The sequence below is a fragment of the Bacillus rossius genome, chromosome 3 (assembly GCF_032445375.1).
Source record: "Bacillus rossius redtenbacheri isolate Brsri chromosome 3, Brsri_v3, whole genome shotgun sequence".
Taxonomy (NCBI): Eukaryota; Metazoa; Arthropoda; class Insecta; order Phasmatodea; family Bacillidae; genus Bacillus; species Bacillus rossius.
Genome location: NC_086332.1, coordinates 7,848,377 through 7,870,032, shown reverse-complemented (window position 1 = coordinate 7,870,032; position 21,656 = coordinate 7,848,377). Strand labels below are relative to the sequence as shown.

At 41.5% G+C, this 21,656-nt stretch overlaps 1 protein-coding gene across 1 annotated transcript in view; it reads right to left on the bottom strand.

The window, feature by feature from the left end:
* The window catches only part of LOC134530169 (murinoglobulin-1-like), a 95,604-nt gene that overhangs the window by 48,656 nt on the left and 25,292 nt on the right, over window positions 1–21,656 (bottom strand). The window contains exons 5-10 of the mRNA XM_063364806.1: window positions 18,628–18,788; window positions 16,045–16,156; window positions 7,804–8,037; window positions 4,508–4,696; window positions 3,494–3,727; window positions 577–849 (exon numbers count right to left, since the gene is read on the bottom strand). Of these exons, the coding sequence (XP_063220876.1) occupies window positions 577–849; window positions 3,494–3,727; window positions 4,508–4,696; window positions 7,804–8,037; window positions 16,045–16,156; window positions 18,628–18,788 (1,203 nt within the window). The remainder of the gene's footprint in view (window positions 1–576; window positions 850–3,493; window positions 3,728–4,507; window positions 4,697–7,803; window positions 8,038–16,044; window positions 16,157–18,627; window positions 18,789–21,656) is intronic.

Genomic DNA, 21,656 nt, shown 5'->3' with positions numbered 1-21,656 from the left:
ATCTGATTACCTGCAGATGACATTAGCTATGAACACGATGTTAGCGTAATTGTTTCACTGTACCTCGAAGGTGGAGGTGTAATGGTCTAACACCAGAAACCAGAAAATTTTCAGAGATAAATAATTAATAAAATGAAAATAATCATACCGTTAGTTTTTCTTGATTGCCTAATGGCTCACTTAGGATTGGAGAGTTGCATGCTACCCTCTACTAACTGAACGGAACAAAAAATTATTGTTTAAACAGTACCTGCCAAACTAAATAAATTTTTGTATAACATAAATCAAACTATCTTAAATTATGTAAATATGTGTTGGCAATTGGCAGCATTATTAGTATATTCAAGGTGGAAAATTTTTTAATAGTGTGCTTAAGGTACGCCACAAGCTGGAGCAATGTGCATAAAACATAAGATGGAGGTGGATAATGTTCTGCAGAGCTTACGAAGCACTCCCGTGAGACACATTTGGGATACATGGGTCGGGATACCGAAGTTCCCCACGACTAGAATTTCGCGTTACATCAGTTTTCGTTAAGTGCTCTTTCCTCGCAGGGCCTCTGAGGAAACGTCTCACCTTGTTGTGGAAGCACTGGTCGACGCGCAGCAGGTGGGAGGCCGCGACCAGCTCGCCGTCGGCCCGCACCCAGTACACCAGCAGCTGGGCCAGCGGGGACATGGGGGCCGTCACCGGGACGCGCACCGAGAAGGACCTAGTGGTCCGCTCCAGCGCCATGCGGTCGCCCTGCGCGCCCAGGATGTTGCTGAACCTCGTGTACAGCCTGGGCTGCTCCGTCTCGCCGCGGCTGGTCGTCTGGCCACGGTGGACGACGTCGCCCCTCGACTGGACCTGCAACCAGACCATCCGGCCGTGCTTCCAGGCTCACCCCTTCACCATACCTAGGGACACCTGTACTTCGCGATTTCATTTCGTGTCAAGGTATTCCACGAAACACTGCAGCTTTTTCTAAGAGTCATGGCAAATTGTGAGGGTGCAGCAGTACGGTGACCACATTCTCATTGGCCCCGTCAAGAGTGGGACGACACCTCTTACCACTGGAGAAAAGCTAAAGTATTTTGTGAAATACCTTGGCACGAAATGTATTCGCGAAGTACAGGTGTCCCTACTAATACCACATGTAACAACTGCTTTTGTCGAGACACGTTGCAAACAGTCTCTGCCATTAGTTTGGCTCATTACCTCCAGGTGCACATTCCAAAAAATATATATATACATATTTACTTTAACAAATAACTTCAAGTACCTCAGCAGCATATGAACTTCATTTTCTGAAAGATACGGTCAACAAGTTGGTTATGTAGAGTCTAAGTTGCTGATATACTTACCAAACTTAAAGGCTCTACTAAGTTTTGTAACTTTAGATATATCCTCTGTTTGAGTTGATGTGTTTTACTGCGTTAATCTGGGGTGTACTGGCTCTATGCATGTACAATTTCAAATATTTTCTTTAGTACGAGGCATGTTCACAAAGTAATGTACACTGTGACCATAACGGGCTTGTTTTTTGTTCTTTCAGGGTTAGCAACACTGAGTGGTAGATAGGGATCTACTGACCAGAGCGAACATCGTAGGAACACGGTAGTACGTGAACTCATGTTGTAGCGTCCGGTTGCATGAAAGATGTCGGTAAGAAATCTCGCCAAGTGCGAGCAACATGCTGTGATTCGCTTCCTACTCACGGAAGGAATAGAATCTACCAAAATCTTTTCGCAAATCCAAACGTTTTACAGTAAAGGTGTTATGAACAGAATGAGTGTGTTTATGTGGTGTAAGGAGTTTAGTGAAGGCAGAACAAATGTTCACTACTAACAGAGGAGTGGAATACCTTCCATTTTGACTGATGAGTTGGTGCGAAAATTCGAGTAAACTGTTCGTGAAGACCGCCAGTTGACAGTGGATGAAATTTCTGCGATGCTTCCACAACTCTCCAGAACTTTCTTATACGAGACACTCACAGAAATACTGGGATATAGAAACTGTGTGCAAGATGGGTCCCAAAACAACTGACAGAGCAGCACAAGAAAAATCGGGTCAATAGTGTCCGTGAGTTTCTTGAGCAACTTAAATTGTCAGGTGAGGATATTCTAAGCTCTATTGTGACTAGAGATGAAATATGGGTGGCTCATTACACACCTGAAACAAAAAGACAGTCGTCACAGAAGCGTCGCACCAATTCCTCATCTACCAAAAAAAAAAAAAAACACACCACGTTTTGGGACCGAAAAGGCATCATTTTGGTTGAATTTCTGCCTCAGGGGGAGACCATCAGTGCACAACGATATTGTGAGACCCTGAAAAAACACAAAATAAGCATTAAAAAAAGGTGGGGAATGCTGACAAGAGGAGTGTGCTTGTTGCAAGACAACGCCTGTCCTCACACAGCCTTAGCCACCAAGGTGCTCTTGGACTCATTTGGTTGGGATGTTTTGAACCACCCCCCAAATTCTCCTGACTTGCCTTTTGATTATCATCGTTTCACCTCTCTGAAGGGACACACGGGTGAAATTAAGTTTTCAACCGATGAACAAGTGCAGAAAGAGGTTCTGAAGTGGGAAGGGGGGGGGGGGGGGAAGGAGCTGACGGGAGAGTTCTTCGAGGAGGGCAGAAAGAAGCTTGTGCCATGGCTCACCACATGCATTGAATGGGATGGCGATTATGTGGAAAAATAGTAAACAAGTGTATCAACAATATCATGTGATTTTTTTCAAATACGTGTTCTAAAAAAAATATATATATAAAAATCTAGTACACTGAAAATGCCTCATACATATCCTACATAAGGTTGTGAGTCCATTAGGGAAAATTTTTATCTCTATCTTGTTCTATATTTCCTTTATATAACACAAAGGCTTCAGACTTGAAATTATCAGGAGGTGTCAAAGACATTGTAAACAGTCTGCCATTAGTTTGGCTCATGACCACCAGGTGCAAGCACATGCACAAGTGTATATATGAAATAAAACAGTTGAGCATTATGAGGTTACGAAACTGTAACCAAAAATATGTTTTTTAATAAGTGTGTTTTAAAAATAAGAGAATACTGTGAAATGTCATAAGATGAAAGTACTTAATGCTAAAGTGTTCAGGAATGCATGATATCCTGCAAATATTAAAAAATATAAAAAGTACTTTAAATGAGGTGGGTAGGTATTTTCCAACTTCATAATGGAGTTCCACTGTTTTAACTTGAGATACAAAACTGATAAAAATTAGTAAGGAGACATGTCTACCAGTTTTGAGTGGTACACACATTTCCCAGGAACATTTTAGCATTATACACATTTGCATTAAAAGATTGGTTTGATCTGCAATAAAACAATTTTATTTACTCAGATACCAAAATACTTACCATGACCAAGCATGTCCGCTATACCAGTCAGTATGTGGAATGACTGGAAACATTTGATCTTGGTCATTCAGTTATAAAAGTCAGCTTCACAACCCGTACAGAGACATCGCAACCTCGACTTACTAGGTAGTGGAAGGTGTTTTGCGACGAGCTGCTGACGTTATCCGAGGTGTAGAACACTTGGAAAGAGTGGGTCGCCCCACACTCTGCTGCTTTCCCACTCTCGGTGATGACTAGGTAACTGCCTGAAGGTGAGAACCACGGCTGCACGTCGAAGAACGCACTGGGCTGCTCCATGAGCACTCGCCACCTCTTGTCCGGCGAGTAGTACTTGGTTCTGTAGTTCACTGCAGTTGCCTGCACATGCACAAGCATTATCACATGCATTTAATAATGTTATACCATTCACACTCTCTACAGTGATAAATGAAATTAAGATGAGTTACGAAGCAAAGATATTCTGAAACAACAGTTGCTACATAGGATCGTTAAACTAAGAACTTTTTGCACCAGTGAGAAGCAGAAATGGCCTTTAATCTTTAAAAGTGAACGGACATAAATTATGTTCGTGTTAAATTGTATAGTGTCACTCAACTTGAAACTAATCCCATTTCATTCATTTTTAACTATCCAAGTAGGTAAGTATAGGAAATTGTTCATTTTACAGGATGTGGGCCCACAGTATTTGAGAGGTTAGACCACTTGCCCCCACTAAGGCGATCTGCATTCAATTCCTGGCAGGGTTGAATATATATGTGTTTCACATGTGGGAAGCATGGCAGATGTTGCCGTGAGCCAGAGGGTTCTCTCCGGGTGCTCCCGTTTCCCCCGCCCTTTCATTCCATCAATGCTCCACTGGCAATCCGTTACCATTTATGTCTAATAACTTCAAAGTCTACGATCCATTGAGCTTAATCAATTCTAATTCACAGTAAGAAGTTCTAATATAATGTTACAGATGCATACAATATTCCGTATTACGTTTCGAAAATTATATGAAAGCAGCAACTGCTTCTGCAGATATGGAAATAAAAAAAAAAATTTAAAAAAAAAACTGTGTAAGGTGTGTGAGAAACACTAAGAGAATGGAAGAATAAGCAACGATAGAGAATAAGCTCCGGTGGAAGAGCGGCTCACCACGAAAGACAGCAGCAACACGGAGGCGGGCTGGGGTGGAACGTGGAACTCGACGAACCCCACGGAGTCGGATGTGAAGTTTGCGCAGGCCACGACAGAGCGCACCAGCTCCCCCTCCTTCTGGGCCTTCATGCACACCTGCACGGGCTCCGACGCCGCCGGCTCGCCGTCCTGGCGCGACACCTTCAGCTGTGGACCAACCAGGTGAAAACAGTGGCACCCTCTTCCGTCTACTGACTGCAACACATGCCAACACAGTGGCTGCTTCACCTCTAGCAAACATTTTGGGTGAAATAAAAATTCTCTCGGTTTTTGAATCTTGAATTCTAATCACCACGAGTACCTCAAATCCAACCCTCAAATCTGAATTAAGTGTCTCGAGGGTCAAAAATAAAATAACATACAAGAAACAAAAAAAAACATTAACTATGGTGGTAAAACAATAAACTTAAAAATGCTTCAAATGTTCATTCCACGAACTAAGTTTACTGAACCAATACATAAAGCAATATTAGATTCTTTTTTTATATTAAAAAATATGTGTAATTTCCTGGGGAATGGAATTAAGATGGGTACGAATAATAGAGACCTTGTTAACTTCATAGTGTTGAAATTTTGAATTTATTACATTTTCTCCAATAATTTTCTTTGAATCCTTTCTCTCAAATCTCAAACCTTTCAAATACTAGAGATTTGTTGGGATTCTAAGGTTCTAGAATTTGACCTGTCCATCCCCACAAATTAGTAATTGACTAAGCAAACAGAAGTGTTCTGAATTTCTAACAATAAGTGAGCTAAAATCAAACTTATCACTTGTGAGATGATAAAAGAATCATAGCTTGTTTTCTTTCTTTGCTGTGAAATGTACTAATTTAAAGTCTTAAGGAATGTAGCACTGCGGGCAAAATTGCTACAGAATGTCTGACTGCTATGAACTGCACACAGTTTCTTCACATTTTGTTGCGAAATTAATACTGAAGAAGCCTAGTTGCTATGTGCAAATACATTTTACCCCAATAATTCTGAGTATGACAATACACACCCTTACACCATCATATCTGTAACTCCCAATAGGTGTTGCCATTAGGCTTGTGTGAATACTAGATTTTTCATGAAAAGCGAATATAAAATGGAATGTTTAAAATAATCGCGAAGTTGAATCAAATTGTGAATATTCTTCTCAGCAAAGATGTTTAACAATTATTTTATAAAATAAAGTACAAAAAAATCATTAAACGTTTGTTATGTCTGAATTGATTAAGTGATTAACACTTGGGCCCTATACATAACATCATTCCATAAAACTACAAAGTAACCATGAATAATGTTAATATTCAGCATTCATAAAAGTAAACGGAGCGCCTAGTTTTGATTTTTTAAGTAACCAACTTTATTGAAGCAAAACATATACAACACAAAAAATAAATATTTTCATGAAAAAATCTTAGGCTTCGAAATGTTTTAAAGCTTAGCAACAAATTTCAAGCTTCACATCAGAGGAAAAGCTTGGCATCACAATCGAAGCTCCAAATAAAACAAATAGCAAATTTTTGGCGAAGTAAAATTGAGTATTAAGAAGAACTTCAATTTATTCGTTTAGTCGAAGCTTCGCTCAGGCCTAGTTTCCATTCATTATTAAAATAACATAAATTTATGACTTTCCCAGGGAATACATTTAATTAAAAATTTTATGAGCCCATATATATTATTTGTTTGATTCTCAGAAATCTTTTAAAGAATCTTTGAAGGATGTTACAAGCCAAAACTATGGATGAAATACACTGTTGAAACTTAAAGTTTTTTCTGTAGGCCATTTCTTTATGGTGTGTGTGTGTCAATAAGGCAGGAGACATACAACTAAAAATTAATTAATTAACAAAAACAAAATACTTTTTGTGCTGGCTAGCAGCTGTGTAAAAAGCATATGGATGCTATTGTTTGCTGGTAGAAAATATGAGCAAGGGGATCAAGCCTACCGTTTATACACAAGTACATATTATTAATTACAGATTCAACAGAAGGTAAAGCATGAGTGGCTAATCCATCATTCCTAATGCATCTGAAATCATTACAGTTCTAAAAATTTCTTTAAATTTCTCAATTGCATATTCTGGTACCTTGATGCAACAGGTAGCCTCTCTTATGTAACCACCAGCATGCCATCAATGAACTCATCGTACTCCATTCCCTTGAGTGGAATAAAGCCAAAACCTTGCGCAATCAAGTGCAGCTTCCACACAGTGTTTCCGAAAACCTAGCCACGTGACTTAATCTACTGCCTGAACCATCCATTAAACATTTACTTCAAAACCGTAGATTAACATAACAGGATGTCTTCAAATACCTAGTGAACCAATTTCAAAAATTTTTCACTTTTTTTTTTTTATAATATTTAATTAAAATAATTTTTACATAAAAGGTAAATTTTTTCAAAACACAATTTCAAATAGATCTTCTACTTGCAATAACAGACCAATTTTTGTGCTAGAAATCTAAAACCTTTAAAAAAATGTTCACATGATTAAAGTGGACAATATCCAACTATTTGTTTTCAATGAGCAACTATACAATGATATGAGGCATAAAAAATTGTTAAATTAGCAAAAGACTGCTGAAAATCAAAGTGACATAATTTCCGGTGCACTGCTAATATTAATTTAGGGGATTTTTTTTGGCTACTTTCGTAACCAATCCTACAGTTTAATTACACCCTGCATAAACACTATGCTTAATACGTAATATTCTAGTTTTCCTAATGTCATTCACAGAGAGATATTTAATAAAATAAAAAACAGACAAAATAATTTAATTTTAGAAATGTATGTTTCCTAATAATTCATGCACTATTGTAGTTACCATTCAGATGACTAATTTTTAATCATTATCTAAAAAGCATATTTCAACTTGTATGATATGGCGCATGTCTATGCTGTAAGTCATCTGAAAAATAAAAAGGCAGTTTGATCTTTAAAAAACGTTTTGCTTTGACTGAATGAACCTTCCAATGGTTTTGATAATATTTGTCATGGCCACACACACAACAACTGGCATCAATGCGGTGTGCAAGGCAGATGTACATCTGGCAACACAGGAACGAGCCTCGCCAGTAATAATCATATGGTATGATATCGGACCCGCGAGTTCGAATTACACCGGGAACTTGGCAGTGATATCCAGCATGTATCGGTTTTAAACATATTGTAAGAGAAACCTAACAATATTTGCGGCATCTCCTTCAGTGCGAAGTCAGGAACAATAGTTCACGTGACCGCATGCACGACCGCCGCTCGGCGTACCTCGCCCTTGTACGGCAGCCCCGGCCTGAAGTGGCGCGCGCTGCGCGGCAGGAAGCTCAGCCGCAGGGCCCGGTGCAGCACAGCGCTGGTGGCCGAGGCGTTGCCCTCCGCGCCCGTGCCCTCCTCCGTCACGACCGCGCTCAGCGCCACGTGGCTGGGGGCCAGCTCCGGGCTGCCCAGGCCCAGGTCCGCCCCGGGCAGGATCACCAGCTCGCACCCGTCCTCGCCCCGCAGCTGCATATTTCGTACCAACTTAGGTGAGAAAAAAGTACTAGATTATAATTTATGGTTTTAACAATTTAGGAAGTTAATATTTATTTTTTTATTTTTTTTTACATCTCTCTGTTGACCCCTATACATGTATGTAATACAATTGGGGTATAGAGAACGTCAATAATTGCACATATAAATTTTAACAAAGATTACAAATTGATAAAAACAAATACAACATATTAACAAATCATAATCACAATACAAACATGATACATAAAAGACAACATACCACACCATATTGAAAAACAACTAGGTACCTATATAAATTATAAATTACTTTTAATGAAATACTTTTATGAAATTGCAATGCTCTAACTTAAATATTACACTACACACACACACATTCCATAGTTTTAAAAATAATTACGCTTAATAATAAAACCTTGGAGTTACTGTAATATTATTATATTAAAGAAAAAAAAGTACTAGATCTGTACTAGACCGCTAAAAAAACTTATAAAAGTACTAGATCTAGTACGAAAGTATTAACTGTGGACACCCTGCTCATCACCCGCTTCTTCTCACAGCATTCAGATTCACGATCGTGCGCGTGTGTTACGAACTGAAGCTGGACTCAACGATGACAGTCTCGTCCGTACATATTACATTCCCCGTCCGTTCGTCAATCACGTGACCTCGACCCAATCAGAAAGGTCCATCAAAAGCTCCCGAGCTGTAACTTCGACGGACGGACAAAATCATAAACTCCAAAATGTTAGTAAGGTATTGCCGACAACCGCTACTTCCAACTTAAAAGGTTATGAAGTTAAATGTTTTTAACTTACGTTTAAACGCATTTTCATGTTTGATACACGTATACCAAGACATATAAGTGTAATCAATCGCCCATGGTAAAACTGAAATCTATACTACAATAAAACTGTATACCATTTAGCCTGTAGATTTAAAATATTTGCCAAAACTGATTGCGGGTGATGTAGGGAGTCTAACAGAATACAATAAGACTAAAATTAAAAACTTTTTCTATCTGTTCGTCTGCTAGTCTGTTTGATCACACTAATCTCCAAAACTATTAGACGAATTTTCATGGGAGTTTTTACATATAACCTCAAGCATAGTTTGGGGAAACATATAGACCATATTTCATCAAAATTGGCTCAAGGAAAAAGTTCGCAGCCGAAAGAGAGTCATAGTTACTCCCGCGTTTAGGAGTCTGTAGTAACCTTGGGATTACAATGTACAAACTGCGCCTCAGTATTTGTTTGGCCGTGTATCACCAGCCTCCCATCCCGGAACTGTGTGTCCGGACGTGCGTTGCCAACCTGGCAGCGCACAATATACCACACTCCTCTCCTACCCATAGTAGCGAACAAACAAACAACGACACATGGACAAAGAGTACTACTAGAAATGTATGTTCACACACATCACAGGTTCATCATTTTTTTGGGGACCCTGTTCCTTTTGGGGTATCGTTGTTGACTACTGGCATCACCACTCACGAATACACTGTCTTCCCCTAGCACAAACCCCTTAAACCCGCTTTCCGCATCACTACACCTACTCCTTTCTTCATTTTGGACACTGCCAGCTGCACTTTCCATCACGTTTTCCTGTGGCTCCTTTTCTGTCAGTGCTGCCCTGCCGCCTGTAGGCTCCGAAGTTGAGGACGTTTGGTGGCAGGGTGGCAGCTGTGCTTCTCTACCACTGACCCGCATGTTGTTGCTGCTGACCGTGTTTGCCTCCATCTGCGACAACGGCGGAAGGGGGCGAAGCTGATCTAGGTGGCGGCGATGGGTGACTCCGCTGGCCCCTTGCACACTGTACGTGAGTGGACCCAACTTGCCAACGACCACCCCCTTCTCCCAACTCTGTTTCCCACGTGCATAAACAGTAAATCCAACACTGTCATTCACATCAAAAGCTCTGTTCCTGAGGGTGGAACGTGAGACCACCGAACCCATTTGGCGAGTTGCAACAGTGTTAGCTACAGACGGGGCTAGCAACGACAAACGGTTACGAACAACCCTACCGAACATTAAACTGCTAGGTGACTCCCCCGTGACTGTATGGGGGGTTATTCTGTAGCTCAACAAGAAGCGGGGTAAGGCTGTGTTGAGCGGAACATTAGAGTGAACCAATGACTTGAGTTTGTTTTTAAAGGTTCTGACCATGTTTTCCGCCAGACCGTTTGAGGAAGGGTGATACGGAGGTGAAAACGTGTGCCTTATGGCATTGTGTTTACAAAAACGACTGAACTCTTCCGACGAGAACTGGACACCATTATCTGAAACTAGCTGTTCTGGCAACCCGTATACAGCGAACCACCAACGCAACTGTGTTATCACTGCATCCGACGTAATACTGGGAAGAACACTGATTTCTGGCCATTTTGAATGGCTATCCACAAGGACTAGGAAATGCTTTCCCATGAATGGACCGGCGATATCCACATGAATTCTTTGCCAAGGTCGGTCGGGCCACGCCCACGGCAGCAGGATTGACTTGTCTGGCAAGGACTTGTTCTGGAAGCATGGGGTACAAGAAGAAACTACCCTCTCCAAATCCTTGTCTATCCGATGCCACCATACATACGAACGTGCCAAGGCTTTCATTTTGCATATACCAAAGTGACTGGTGTGCAACTCCTGCAACACTCGATCCTGCAAGGCTTGGGGAATGACGACCCGGTGCCCCCACAAAACGCAGCCCCCTTCTAGTGCAAGTTCGTTTCTTTTGTCATAGAACGGTTTGAGCGTGTCAGACAGTTGCGTGGCCCAACCATCTCTAAGACACCTAATGACTTTACCTAACACTCCATCCCTTTCAGATTCTCGCCTGATTTCCTGAGGCGTCACTGGCAAAAACTCTGACACTCCAACATCCAAATATGAAAATTGGGTTGAAGAAGGCTCAACATTTGGAAGTGGCAACCTAGAGAGGCCATCAGCATTCGAATTGGCGTCACCTTTGGCGTACTGAACTGTGTAGTCGAAACCCTGAAGAAGCACTGCCCAACGCTGCAGCCTATTGGCAGCGAGCTGCGGAATACCACAATGGCTACCTAGAATGTGTGTTAATGGTTGATGATCGGTAATCAGGGTAAAGCTTCGGCCGTACAAGTACTGAAAGAACTTTTTAACTCCAAATATAATTGCTAAGGCTTCTCTATCTAGCTGAGAATACCCTCTCTCTGCAGACGACAAGGTGCGAGAAGCAAATGCAACTGGCTTCTCTTCCCCGCTGGGTAGGATGTGGCTTAGGACTGCTCCCACACCATATGGGGACGCATCGCATGCCAAACGAACTGGCAAATCCGGGTTGTAGTGTATGACAACATGTGAGGAGACAATCAGCTGTTTTAACTCTTTGAAGGCAGAATCACAGCTTTGTGCCCAAACCCACTTGTGACCCTTTTTCAAAAGCTCATGTAAAGGTGCCAACACCGTGGCTAGGTTAGGCAGAAAACGGGCATAGTAATTAACCAGACCTAGCCATGCCCTCAACTGGCTGACACTACGAGGTGGCGGTGCATCTACTACTGCTTTGACTTTATCATTACTCGTATGCAACCCCTCCTTATCTACCCTATGCCCCAGAAAAGAGACTGATGAACGGAAAAATGCACATTTCGCTTTATTTACCTTGAAACCAGAGTCCTGCAGACGTTGTAACAGTCCATGAAGATTTCGCCAGTGAATTTCCTTGGTAGCGCCTGTTACCAAAATGTCATCTTGAAAACACACAACACCTTCTAACCCCTGTAGGACTTGCTCCATTGTGCGTTGAAAAATAGCGGGGCAAGACACTATTCCAAAAGGGAGTCTGCTAAACCGAAACAATCCCCTATGCGTGTTGATAGTGCACAGCTCCTGCGACTTCTCATCGACCTGCAACTGCTGGAATGCCTGGGAAAGATCAATTTGAGAAAACTCTATCCCCCCTTGCAGCTTGGAAAACAACTCATCAACTCGCGGTAAAGGAAAATGTTCCACAATAAGGTTAGGGTTGACTGTGATCTTAAAATCAGCACAAATACGGACCGTACCATCACGTTTTGCAACGGGAACGATTGGGGTGGCCCACTCACTAAATGACACTGGATGAAGTACATCTAACCCCAGAAGCCTGTCTAGCTCTTTATCAACCTTACTCTTAAGCGCAAAGGCCAGGGGCCTAGCAGGTAAAAAGACTGGTGCTGTCCCTTCACGTACATGCAGTGACACCTTACTTCCAATGAACGTACCCAAACCGTCATCGAACAAGGCAGGGTACTGTTTGGTAATGACACTCAGCACTGACCTGTCCTCATCTGAAGTGGCCCTGATATGGTTGAGACTCGGTTTTGGCAGCTCTAAAGCATCGTACCAATCCCTGCCAAGAAGTGGAGGGCCTCCATTTGGAACTACAAACAAATCTAGCTTCTTGGGCTTGCTCGATTTCACTTGCACCAGTACTGTAATTGTCCCGCATGGGTGTATTACACCGTTCGTGTAAGACTTGAGACTAACCCGTGTCGGAGACAAGGGGTATTTTGAAAACTGCATCCTATACAGCCTTTCTGAAATAGCGGATATGGACGCGCCACTGTCGATTTCCATATCCAGCACCACGTCCCCCACCGACACCTCCATAACCCAAGGTCGTGACCTGGCTGCCAACCCACACAACTGGAATACAGACGCAAAATCCTCGTCCGACGTGTGTACACTTTGGCAATCAGGGTCTTCACGCACAACATAATTATGACGGGTCCGGTCCTTTGTATCAGTCGACATGAAGTTCGGACACATTCGTTTAAGATGTCCTATACGTTTACAATTATTACACTTGTACTTACGGAACTTGCAGTCACGCACATAATGAGTAACATTTCCACAGCACAAACACCCAGGCCCGCCCTGGTTTTTGACGCCATCTTCCCGCGAACGTGTTTTCACCACGTGTACATTTACTGGTCCCTCGGTCTGTTCCGCCGAGCCGTGTGAAATTTCAACTTTCGGCACATTTACATGAAGGGCTGCATTTCCCACGGCCGCTTCATGCTGAACTGCTATGCCTACTGCCTTTTCGAAGGTGAGGTCATCGGTTTCCAGGTAAAGCCGCTGGGTAATGTTTCTGTCCCTTAACCCTACCACAAACTGGTCACGCAAGGCGGCGTCTAAGAAGGTACCAAAATTGCAAGAGCGCGTTAATTTCCTTAAATTCACCACAAAATCTGAAACTGTGTCCTGTTCTTGTTGGACACACTTGTGGAAGTTGTGACGCTCGGCAATCACAGACGGCCGTGGAGAAAAATGGCTCGTCAACAAAGTGACTAGCTCGCTGTAGGTGCGCTCCGATGGCTTCTTGGGCTCACACAGATTGCGTAGCACTTCATACGTTTGTTTCCCTACAGACGAAATAAGGATTGCACGTCGTTTAACTTGATCCTCTGGCTTGTCTCCCACGCCGTTTGCGATGAAAAGCTGTTCCAGCCTTTCGACATACGAGTCCCACGTGTCCTCGCCGGGCGTAAAACTTTCAACTTTAAACCCCGACATTCTTTCTGAACACTACACGAGCCGTAATGCACGCAAAGAAACCAATCCCATCCTCGTCGCCAATGTAGTAACCTTGGGATTACAATGTACAAACTGCGCCTCAGTATTTGTTTGGCCGTGTATCACCAGCCTCCCATCCCGGAACTGTGTGTCCGGACGTGCGTTGCCAACCTGGCAGCGCACAATATACCACAGAGTCTTCTCAGCTTAAACATTTCTTACAAAAGTCAAAAGATTGAGCTTCAATTATTGATTTCCAAAAGGCATTTACAGATTTTCGGATTTTTTCCTCAGTGACACTATCCATCAGTGACAGAATTAAGTGAATTTACGAATACAAACAAACATAGGATTTACTTGGCTAGGATATACGGACTTACTGATTTCGCTTTGTGTTTTGGATACTACTTACTGATTTTGCTTTGTGTTTTGGATACTAAAAATTTAATGAAATTACTTTGCTTCTTTTGATAGGTTTATTTATATTTGACTTCTTGGCTAGGAAAAAGATTTTATGCATTTCAGTCTTTCCCAAATACTAAAGCAAATTCGTGCAATTAAATATGTTTTGTGTCAAATTATCATTATACTTATATTTATTGATTTGAAGAAAAATGAGCATTTGTGGAGTATTGTTTGTAAACCATCGTACATGTTATCATTTGATTCAGCTAAATTTGATAATTATATTCGCAAATCATTAAACAAAGTTGCACCGTGCGAGGATATATATATATATATCCGGAGCTATAAGACCTTTAAAGGTTAAAAATTGATTTTATGAAGATCAGCTCCCAAAGGGAGTTACTTACAAGGGGTTAAAAATTATAAATTCACTTACCGTATTTACTCGCATAATGTCCGCAGTAATTTAGCTACATTTTTTACAAAAAAAATGGGGTGCGGACATTATGAGGCAAAGTACGAAAAAAAATATTTTTCCTCAAAATGTTACGTTTTGTGTAGAGTAAAAAAATTGTTCTCTCATAATTAGTTTACTAGCAGAGCGCTGGTGACTGGCGACCCTCCGCAGCGGACGTGAGAAATGTGACAGGTGTCGAGATAATTGGGTGCCGGCGATTAGTGGAAGTCATTTTTTTTTCTTCTTTCACTCGCGTGTGCGCTCTTACGTTCAGAATCCGCAGCCAGCCTACACAAAATAAACGCTTTGCGTGAAAAGATATTTTTTAAATCTTTCATTGAGATGGCCACTGATGGCACAGGGCAGATGTCTAATGTCTGCATTAGCCGGCACAGGCGAGCCTCCCTCCCTGTCCCTTGCCCACTGTGTGTATAAAAAAACCGTGCGCATGTACCCCCACCACTTCTCCGCTACCTCCCCTACTTTGTGACGTAGTGTGAGTTGACGTGTACTGGCTTGTGCTATATATAGCTCATCCCCTTGCAACTCGCGTGACGTCGCAGGCAGCTGCGCAGTGGAGTGCGAGTTTCTGAGTCCGGACGGTTTCACCATGCTACAAAACCCTCTCAGTGACCGCTCCGGAGAAATGAACAACTCAAGGTCAAAGCATTGTTGACAGCGTCGGTAATTTTCCATCCCGTTACTTTGCCTTTCAGGGGTGGCCAAGGTTGCTTTGTCTGGTGCGGACTTTATGCGGATTTTAAAAAATTCTATTTCTAGTATTTAAAAATAAATGTGCGGACATTATGCGATGGCGGACATTATGCGATTAAATACGGTATTTCAAAAATAAGTTCTACAAAATTTAATTTTGACGCTATCTTTGTTTTTGTGGCTACGGCTATTGCATTGTTGTATTTGTAAATAATGGTTTGACTAAGAGAAATCTCTTCACGATGTGGTAAGCCCGGTTATCACCGGATCCTTCAGCTAGTATATTAATAAATATCAGAGGAAAAAACATTTAGTTTAATGATTTATAAGTGCTAAAATTTCATGATTATCAATCTAATCCATCTATACAAGAGAAATTCACTACCATTTAAACCTTCTGGTCTGTTGGCGGTATCAAAATGGAAAAAAAAAAAAAATTTGATGAATGTGCGGATCATTCTAAATCACTTGGTTTGTTGACAGACGGATGCGATGGAAAATATTGAGTCCAGCTTAAGTCACTTACAGCCAAATAGTTAAGTAAAAAAACAATACATTACATATTCAATTACAATCTATGCATTTAAAATATTTAAATTGAAGTCAATAAAGTAATAAATTATACTCTGAAATGTAATGTAAATAAAATATTTGATAAAAACTAATTTCTTTTTTAAATCATCTTGACAGGTCATTCCACAAACTATAGGTACAAAAACTGGATTGGTTTTTATTGACAGAAGTTGCGTGACATGGTATTACATATTGTGCGTTGATTTCAAATGTCGCCGAGGATTTTCACCAAAGTGATTTGTCAGTTAAGAACTCTCTGCATCAGCAATGTGGGATGTGACAAAATAGTTGAGACGGAATGACTCAGCCACTTACCTTGCTGGTGAAGTACACATCCAAGGACCTAGTCATGTTTCTTCTCCATGTCGGTGTTACAGGCGTCGCTTTCACGTGCAGAACTCCCTTAACTGGCTGGCCGTAGCTATACCTTTAAAAAACATACACACACACACAGATTATGTGAGTGAGTTGAAGCACCTTCATTTGCAAGAATAGTAATTACAACTTTATTTGTATAATTTATGTTTTTAACTAATTGGCATCTGCAGGAAATGGCTCATGATTTTGAATCATTGTCTTGTTAACAGTTACCCAAGGCAGCACAAATTATTCTAAAATCTTAAACACCGAAGATCAAGAGTGTAACCAACTCAAAGCCACCAAAGGGGATTTTTTTTTTAGAATCAGACAGAAAAATGTTGAGGAGATGGAAGTAGGAGTGGGGCAAAATTTTCAAAATCCAACATTTTTCACGAGGAAGGAGTGTCCATAGAGCCATAAAAAGAATTTATTTTTTCCACTTTGGAAGAGGGACAGCTTCCCTCCTAGTTACACACATGCAGAGAACATTACATCTAAACATTTAGAGAAGAGATCCAATTAATAAAGCTACACCAATATGTACTATTACATCACAAAAAAAATTTGTACATGAACAGGTTTCCAAATTTGTTGCTGAAGAATCCAGTTCCAAACCTGTTTGTTTTATCTTCTCAAAAAACTTTTTTCAGTACAGCCATACATGTGTCATGGCTATGGAAAAAAAATCTGTATCGAAAAAATATAAAAACATCACCAGACATAAGATTGCAGTGGTCTGACAATGAGACAGTTGTAACACGAACAGAAAAAAACCCGACAAATGCACTAGGTTATTGATTGTCAGTTTTTTATGTTCCTGTTACAACTGTTTCGCCGTTGTCAGCCCACTGTGTTCGCCTGTGCCGTGATATATATATATATATATATATATATATATATATATATATATATATATATATATATATACATATATATATATATATATATATATATATATATATATATATATATATATATACATATATATATATATATATATATATATATATATATACACACACCATATTTACTCGTGTATAGCGCGCCCTCGTGTATAGCGCGCACCACGATTTTTGCAACAAATTCCAAAGAAAAAAAAAATTGAAATTTTTAAAAAAAATTGAAATTTTTTTTTCCCCATAAATAAATTTTACTAACATTTTGTGGTACCTGATTATTTAAATTGATGTGTGGTGATGCGTCAGGAAAATACTTAAACTCTGATGTGTAGAGGGAAGATAATGAAGCGCTGTATCGTCACAACTGGTACGTGTGCAGGCGGGAGGGAGGGAGGGAGGCGTGCCGCGCTACGTTGCTAAGCTGGCGCGGAGAATTAGATGACTCACCGGTCGCTGCTGGAACGAGGAATGGAGGAAGCGAAGAAAGAGACCGGGGAGGGGGGGGGGGGGACTGGTGACAACATTCTCTCTCTCTCTTTTTTACGAGCTTCTGAGCTGTCTTTCTGTAAAGGGGGGGAGGTCTAAAAATAAACAAGAGACCATAATGTGCGAGCTTGCGCGCGCGCACACACACACACACACACACACACATGTGTGTGTGTGTGTGTGTGAAACAGAGGCCTTGTTGCTTGTGCGTATGTGTGGGGGCTGGCCAGAAACGTCACCCGTGTCACCGGGCAGTTAACGACTTCCACTCCTCCCCCGCCTCCCCCCCCCCCCCAACAAATTTTATTTTTCCGTGTATAGCGCGCATCCTTATTTTTTTCCTTTACTTGAGGGGAAAAAAGGGCGCGCTATACACGAGTATATACGGTATATATATACACACACTAATTCATTCCACGCAATTTTCTGTGCTGTCTATTCATCTAATAATTTACATCCACTGATTTTGGCTTGTTTGAGATGTGTGTTTTTGTATTCATCTTTCTTGTCCATTCTTGTGGTTTCTCTATGACACATGCAGTGACAAACCAGCAATGGCGTGTGTTTACAATAATATTTCAAATCAATCTCCCTCGTTGCAAGAATCACCGGAAGGAAACTCTTGCTACGGTCTCAGTTGAAGGCAACTCGATTTGCAGGGAGTTGGCATGCCTCTGTGCAAGGAAAGAGAACGGGACGAGCACGGGCGTGCAGTCTCAGGCAGTGGCGGATCCAAGGAGGGGGGGGGGGGGTGGGGGGGGGGGTTGGGGGGGCACCAGGGGCAAAAAAAACTAGTTGTCTGCCACATTAATATTGCGTGACAAAAATGGTTGTTTCTGAAACCAATAAAATATTTTAATATAATTAATGAATTTATTGTGGAATCGTAAAAATCTGGTGGTTGGATGTTACGTGTAGTGTGAGTAGATTGAATACAAAATTTAGTAATTTCAAGGCATTTTTTTTTCTCCGGCTTCTCTGGAATCCTAGAGTGCTCCAAGGTGAACCCCTGGGACCCGCCACCGGGCGAGGGACACCGGGGGCAGCGCCGTGGTGCAGGAGTTGGCATGCCTGGCCAGAGAGAGACCGGGACGAGCACGGAGGCGTGCGGCGAGGGGACACACGCGGGGGGGCCAGCGCAGTGGTGCAGTACCTGGCACACACCTCCCACTGGAGCAGCTCGGCGTCGGCGAGGACGAAGGCGGGCGGCCGCACCGTCACCTGGAACCTGGGCAGAACGTACTCCAGCACCTGGAAGCCTGTGCGCCGCGCGGGACCCGGGCTCCCGTGCTGCACGGCAACGTGCCACGTGCCCTGCGCGGAGCACACACAAGCTCGGCTCCCTTACATCCTGCAGCTCGACGGACCGAGTCTCTCCGCCGTGTCGTTCCGTCGGGGAGAACGCACGACAACACGGCCTGAAAACTCAAAACTACACCTGAAAAAAATCGGTTGTCTGTAAAGTCGGTTCACGGACGATAGTTCAACATGACAACGTCGTAACGAAACTTTGATGAAATGATAGCATACTTTTATGAATACAATTGAATAAATTTTTATCGAATTATCATCACTATTTTGAATGGATACAAAGAAGGAGTGAAACGAAATCTACAATTTAATTGATAGATTTACTTTTATTTGCACTCATTAATTCAAATATGTTTATTACTTTAACGAAGAGATTATTCTAACTTTTATACATGTTTGCTATTTAACTTCTTCCAATCTGTGCTATTCTGTTAAGGATAGGACGATGATAGGAAAAGTAGGAAAAGAATGGGAGTGTTTCAAGTTTAATGTGCCTCGAAAAAGTCAAATCGATGGTTGTTCCAATCGAGTGGAAGAGAGATAGATGCGGCGCAAGCGTACAATGAGCATAACGGGACACAGTGTAATGGGACCTTGTGCGTAATGGGACACTTTTCTTGTGTGCAGCCGGCGTTCATTGATTTATTAGACGTTGTCACGTCAAAAAAATATGTAAAAATTAATAATTATTGGAATAAGGCCATGCAGAACTGAAGTGAAAAAATTCTTATGGTTTCAAGTACTTAAACTCTGCAAGCACAAATCATAGTATTTTATTTATAATATTCTTGGTATAACCCACCATGGAACAGATTGAAAAAGGACAGACACAATAAATCATATTGTTGAATACAAAAATTGCCCAAGTCACAGGTAGAGGAACACATCTTTACACATCACTTGAACCTTTTTTTAACTGATCTTGTCTACCTTGGACTATTAAGACCGCTATATATTTATTTATTTATTTATTTATTACAGTTGTGACATGCACACCAACAACTCATAAAGAGGTTACTAGGGTGTGCACAGGGATATAAAAAAGAAACAAAAACAATGAAAAAATATATCACCTTAAAAGATACAAACAAATACAAAATGCAAAGGACAAAATAAACAATAGACACAGACAATAAACAATTGATTAATGATACAATCATTCTCTACAGGAAGAGATGAAATAAACAAATTTATACTAGTCAAAATCATAAAGTTAAATTCTCCAGATGTGGATGAAAAATAAATTATTTTTATTAATACATAATTTTTATTTATAGGTAATTATTTATTTATTTTATTTATTTATTTAACACTTGAGAATCTATGGACATTGTATAAGAAAAGGAAACACCAGCAACTACTCTTAATATGCCTTTGAGGCAAATTGCTGAACTAAGCCATATTGCACTTGAACTGTTCAAGTAGGCTAACTGTTTAGTCATTTCATATATTTGGTAGTATCTAAAATGCTAAGTGAAATGTTAAATTTATTATTATTACCTATTATTATTATTTTAATAATGTATACTTTTTACATCATGCTCTAAGTGTAGGAAAAGAAAATGAGGAATTTGTCATTAAAGAAATATCATTAATCATTAATATTTTGACGTCGTCCGACCGACGACCATCCCTAAGCCCGACCTGCAACCGCCAGTATACTCTCCCGCTAACGGAACGCACCCCTGGCCGTGGCCCACCCGAGTCGAGCGAGCCACCGAGCCGAACGGCCAAACCAGACATTATTATTATAAAGCACACTAAATCCGAGTGGACTAGAGACGAACCACACCCATTCCCCCTCAAACAATTAATTACGAATTTTGCGACCTTAAAGTCTCTTCCAGACGCAGTCATTTAGTTTTTAACGTAATGAGGTCAAGCTTGGCGCGGCAGGGGCCGACGCGCCACCGGACGCCATGCCAGTTCCGCAGTTCTACTCGACTCGCGGACCGGGACGGACCTACGTCCCACGGAGAGACCACAACCATTGTCTTCATCGCAAGTAACGTCCGGTAAATATAGTCATTTAGCATAAACCAAACCTTTTTCTATTCATCTCTCCGTGCGTGCCCGGTCCGTTTTTTACGGTTCAGGACCTAATCCGACCGCGTAAACGTAAAGACGTCCCGCACCACACCTGGTGCGCAGGGTCGCTCTTCAGCATACGGCACGGGCCGTCTCCCGCAAACCACAGAACTTTTCTTAAGGCCACGCGCCTTCGCGCTGACCACAACCCGCAAGGAAAACTTCGCCAAGTTTAGTGGCGGTGCGTGTACCACCCCAGTGGGCAGGCACGGCACCAGCGTAGAAACAATCGCTTACGGGACTGGCCGACTCCAGTCACCCACAAACTCTGTGTGCCACGTCAATTGTGCGCGCCTAATTTTCATTAAGTGTACTTTGTTAACGTAACTTTGCGCCAAGTCATTTGTGCGCGCCTAATTTTCATTAAGTGTACGTTGTTAACGTAACTTTGCGCCACGTCATTTGTGCGCGCCTAATTTTCATTAAGTGTACGTTGTTAACGTAACTTTGCGCCACATCATTTGTGCGCGCCTAATTTTCATTAAGTGTACTTTGTTAACGTAACTTTGCGCCACGTCATTTGTGCGCGCCTAATTTTCATTAAGTGTACGTTGTTAACGTAACTTTGCGCCACGTCATTTGTGCGCGCCTAATTTTCATTAAGTGTACTTTGTTAACGTAACTTTGCGCCACGTCATTTGTACGCGCCTAATTTTCATTAAGTGTACTTTGTTAATGTAACTTTGCGCCACGTCATCTGTGCGCGCCTCTCTTGCATCAAGTGTACTTGGCCTGCATACTGTTACCCGAGAAACCAGTGCCACGAAACATTGAACATGTACC